General features: G+C 43.6%; 1 protein-coding gene across 1 annotated transcript; it reads left to right on the top strand.

Annotated features, from left to right (window-relative positions):
* Window positions 1-4,164: 4,164 nt before the first annotated feature.
* Window positions 4,165-4,599, top strand: LOC122647827. The gene has a single exon (XM_043841131.1). It carries the CDS (start codon window positions 4,165-4,167, stop codon window positions 4,597-4,599), a length of 435 nt encoding a protein of 144 aa, XP_043697066.1.
* The last annotated feature ends 316 nt before the right edge of the window (window positions 4,600-4,915 follow it).

Below are 4,915 nucleotides of genomic sequence, written 5' to 3'. Positions count from 1 at the left end.
CTTAAATGTGTCCTTATCTATTACTAGATGTATGGATGCGATGTTTAGGGTCGGGACCTTTGAAGTGATACCTATTTCGACATATGTTCATTTTCGGTTTAAACCCGACCGGGTGGGTCGATTGGGGATATCTAGGGGCATTTTTGTACTTGGTATTTTCTAAAAAATGCCCTTATCTATTATTAGACATGTGAATGCGATGTTGAGGATCGTGACCTTCGAATCGTTACCTATTTCGGCATATGTTCATTTTCAGTTTTAACCTGACCGAGTGGGTCGTTTGGGGTTATTTGGAGGCATTTCTGTACTTTATTGGGTTTGGTATTTTCTTAAAAGTGTCCTTATCTCTTATTAGATGTGTGGATGCGATGTTGAGGATCGTGACTATCGAATTGATACCGATTTCACTGTATGTTGATTTTCGGTTTAAACCACACCAGTTGGGTCATTTGGGGTTATTTGGGGGCATTTCTCCACTTTTTTGGGGTTTGGATTTTCTAAAAAGTATTCGTACCTCTTATTAGATGTGTGGATGCGGTGTTGAGGGTCGTGACCTTCGAAACGATACCTTTGTTTTTTTCGATAGGTAAGTTGTGTGTATGAAGAAGAAGAAAAGAAAGATATAAAAGAAGGCAGCCTTCTCCCACCCCTTAGACAGACCTAAGGAGGAGGAAGAGGCCCCACACCCCCGAGGACAAACCCCTCGTAACTACAAGGAAAAGCCACCCAACCCAATCACGGAGGTCTAAACTGGACCTTACCAGAAGCATCATCAAGGATCAGCCGCATCAGGTCATCATGAAACTCAGGAGGTTACAAAATAGCTTCCCCATCCCCACAATTAATGGAAGCAATAAAATCTGCCGGCTGGTTCAATTCCCTCCAAACATGCCTCACTTCATAGTGGGTCAACTGGTTTAGACTAGAGATGATCTGGTTCTTCAAAACATATACATTCCAAGGGCAACTGAACACACCAGTGAGAATCTCCACTGCCAACTTCGAATCAGATCTATTAGAAACATGTCGAAGATTCCTCTCTAAACACAATGCCACCCCCTTGTGAATGGCTAACAACTCCATGCTAAGAACCGAAGCCTCCACACCTTTACCAACATAAGCCAGGATCGGATCTCCTGTGGTATTACGAACAAGACTGCCATAAGAAGCTCTATCTCCACTCAAGGACCCATCACAATGGAGCGTGACCAAGTGAGTAGGGGGTTTCGGCCAAGAACAAGCTTTGGGGGCCGAAACTGCCCACCGCACTTGGATCCCCCAAATATCAACCAAGAACTGATTTCTAGGGGTATGGGTAGCCAAAATCGGACAATGAGAACCTTTAATGACCACATTAAAGTTGATATCTTGAAGGATTTTATCATAAGACCTTGATTGATTACTAAAGAGGCGTTGATTTCTCTCCCACCAAACATGATAAACTGTAGCAAAGAAAGCCAACTTGGGGATAACATCTAACTTGTCATTAGCACAAACCACGAGAGAGCCAATTAACCACATCAAAAAAGCCAGCAGGTCCTTTACCACTTTGAGAGCACTTAGAACTAACCCTATCCCAAATGGTCTTAGAAAAGGGACAGTCAAAAAATAGATGGGCATGACTCTCCAAACCCCCACCCCAACACAGGACGCAATTCTGCCCAACTCCAATATTCCTTCTAATAAGTTGGTCCTTTGTTGGGAGCCCACCCATAAGACATCTCCAGGTAGTACAGGAATGCCTAGGTAAAAAACCAGGAAACCAAACAAGGCTATGCCAAACCACCTTAGTAGCACTGCTTCTCACAAGTTCCCAAGCCGACTTAGTAGTAAAGAGGCCATTAGGGGTTTCCTTCCAAACAATAAGATCCTCCTCCCCATTCACAATGGGAATACTAGGGAGATCCCTAGAAATAGTAATCAGATCAAAAGAGCCCTGGGGGGGCAAATGCCATAGACCACCTCTAATAAAGTCCGAAACCAAGGCAAGTCGGGTAGAACCAGCATCATACCGAACCCGATCCCCAAACCTTTTAATCAAAACCCCTTTAGGATGCCAATTATCCAACCAAAGTCTAGTAGATTGGCCATTCCCAATAATATGATGGATGTGAGGCTCAAATTTCTAAACTTGAGAACTTTCTGCCAAACCCAAGAGCAGTTTTGGGGAATCTTAACAGTCCAAATAGAATCATTTTTTAGATAGCGGGTGTAAACCCACCTAACCCAAAGACTGTCCTTTTTAGAGGCAATCCACCAAATTTTCTTAAGAATACCCGCCGTATTCATATTTGAAATTCTTCTAATACCAAGGCCCCCTTCAGCCTTAGGTTTGCAAATCCTCTCCCAACAAATATAATGTACCTTACGTTCAAGAGACGGGCCAGACCAAAGGAAATTGGAGAAGATGGACTCTAACTTTCTCTTTAGAGCACTAGGCAGTCCAAAAATCCCTGACCAATAAATGTAGCAGCCTTGAAGAACAGAGCTCAAGAGTTGTAACCGTCCGATAAAAGATAAAAGATGCGCTTTCCAACCATCAAGCCTATTCCGCACCCGATCCAAAATAGAGGAGCAATCTGCATAAGCCAGTTTTCGAGAGATAAGTGGAACACCTAGGTACTGGATAGGTTACTTGGTATCCACAAAATTCGTTAATTCCAAAAGTTGCAGTCTGGCCGTGTGGATAAGGCCCCCTAAAATAATGGAGGACTTAGCCCTGTTGAGCTTCAACCCAGAGTAGGTATGAAACTCATCCAAGGCCCCCAGGCAGGCCGAAATAGAGTCCGTAGTAGCCTTCACAAAGATCATCAAATCATCTGCAAAGATAAGGTGAGAGAGGTGGGAGCTCTTACATCTGGGGAGAAGACTGATCCTACTCTCAACCTCCAACTTCCTCATCAAGGCTGAAAACCCCTCCATTGCAATAGTGAAAATATAGGGAGAAATGGGGTCCCCCTGCCGAATTCCCCTTCCCCCTTTGAAATAGCCAGCTGGACTCCCATTTAATAAAATGGAAAAACAGGGAGTGTCGCCACAAGCCTTCACCCAACCAATGAACTTCTGAGGGAAACCCATTCTTTCCATCGTCTCAAAGAAGAATTTCCTACTAAGGGAGTCATAAGCTTTATGAAGGTCAATCTTTAAAACTACTGTAGGACTAGTGCCTTTTTGCTCAATCCCTCGGACCACATCATGACAGACAAGGATGTTGTCCATAATAGACCTTCCCTTGATAAATGCAGACTGGGAATCACTCACCACCTGCCCAACCACTCCTTGTAATCTATTAGATAAGATTTTTGTGATGATCTTATAAAAAAGATTGCAAAGGGCTATGGGCCTATAACCAGCAAAGGAAGAGACATCCCCCGTCTTAGGAATAAGACTAATAAAAGTAGCATTAATCGAACTAGGGAGGCAAGACTTACTGAAGAACCATTTCACTGCTAGAGTCAAATCTTCACCAACCACATCCCAAGAATGTTTGAAAAAAGCAGCCCCAAACCCATCCGGTCTTAGAGCTTTGTAATTTTTCATAGCAAACACAACCTCCATAATCTCCTTATTGGACACCCTACCAATAAGACTTCCCTGTTGAGAGAGGGACAGGCCATTCTACAAGGGGACCGAGTTGGGAAAACAACCACCATCCACCGAATCAGATCCAAACAACTTCTTGTAGAAAGAGACAGCTTCATCTTTGATCTGGCTAGGATCCTTAACAATTTCACCTCCTTCCCCTTTAATCTCGAGAATATGCTTCCTATTCTGCCTACAAATCATGGACTTGTGAAAGAAACTATTATTACCATCCCCCAGCTGAATATGTTTCACCCTAGACTTCTCCTTCAAGAACTTTTCTTCAATGACCAAGGCTTCCCATAACTTCACCTTAGCTTGAGTCTCCAAAAGAACCAGATTCGGGTCATCAGGGTGGTCCCTAAGATTGCATTGAGTTTGGTACAACTCAACCTGTGCAGCCTTTACCGTAACAAAAACATCTCCAATGCACTCTTTATTCCACTTTTTCAGCTCTTTTTTAACATTCCTTAACCGAGCAGCAAACCTAAGGATGGGATTGAGGAGCAAGCTAACAGGCTGCTCTCAGCCCTTCCAAACCATATCATTGTGATGGGTCCTTGACGGCTGATAGAGCCTCCTATGGAGGACTCATTTCTAGATGCTACAGGGGCTGCCATTTTAGCCTATGTTGGAAAGGGAGAGGAAAATTCGGTTCTTGGCATGGAGCTCCTGGCTATCCTTAGGGAGATTATGTTGTGCATTCAAAATGATCTTCGCCGTGTTTCTATTAGATCGGATTCCAAGCTTGCAGTGGATATCTTAAATGGTGAAGTTGGCTGCCCATGGGCCATGCAGGTCTTGAAGGGTCGTATTATTTCCCTTTGTGAGCAGTTACATCACAAAGAAATTAGGCATGTTTGGAGGGAAATGAACCAGCTAGCGGACTTCATAGCAGCCATTGATACTGGGGATGGGGAATCTATCTTTAATCCCTCGGAGTTTCCCCTAGAGTTGGTGGAGTTGATCCAGAATGATGCGGACTGTAAAGCTTATTTCAGGACCTCTTCATTTTGAGTATTTTCCCTTTTTCTTTGGGTTGTATTACCGAGGGCTTGTCCTCGGGGTGTCTCTGGAGCCCTCCCTTTCCTCTTAGGCCAGTCTAAGGGGTTGGGGTAAGGGCTGCCTTCCTTGTATATTCTTCTTTTTTTTCTTTAATACAATCACACTTACCTATCAAAAAAAAAAAAAAAAAAAAACCATATCATCAAACCCAGCTCTACCAATCCAACCTTCAAAAAACCAGAAAGGTTTAGGGCCGAAATTAACCTCATCTAACACAGCCACCACTACAGGAGAGTGGTCAGAGAGACCAGGAGGGTGAAAAATAGCC

Source organism: Telopea speciosissima, unplaced genomic scaffold, assembly GCF_018873765.1.
Source record: "Telopea speciosissima isolate NSW1024214 ecotype Mountain lineage unplaced genomic scaffold, Tspe_v1 Tspe_v1.0192, whole genome shotgun sequence".
NCBI lineage: Eukaryota > Viridiplantae > Streptophyta > Magnoliopsida > Proteales > Proteaceae > Telopea > Telopea speciosissima.
This window is presented reverse-complemented; position numbering and strand designations above follow the sequence as displayed.

Coding starts and splice junctions, on each gene's coding strand:
- LOC122647827 (XM_043841131.1), top strand. CDS start 4,165: ATGGAGGACTCATTTCTAGATGCTACAGGGGCTGCCATTTTAGCCTAT.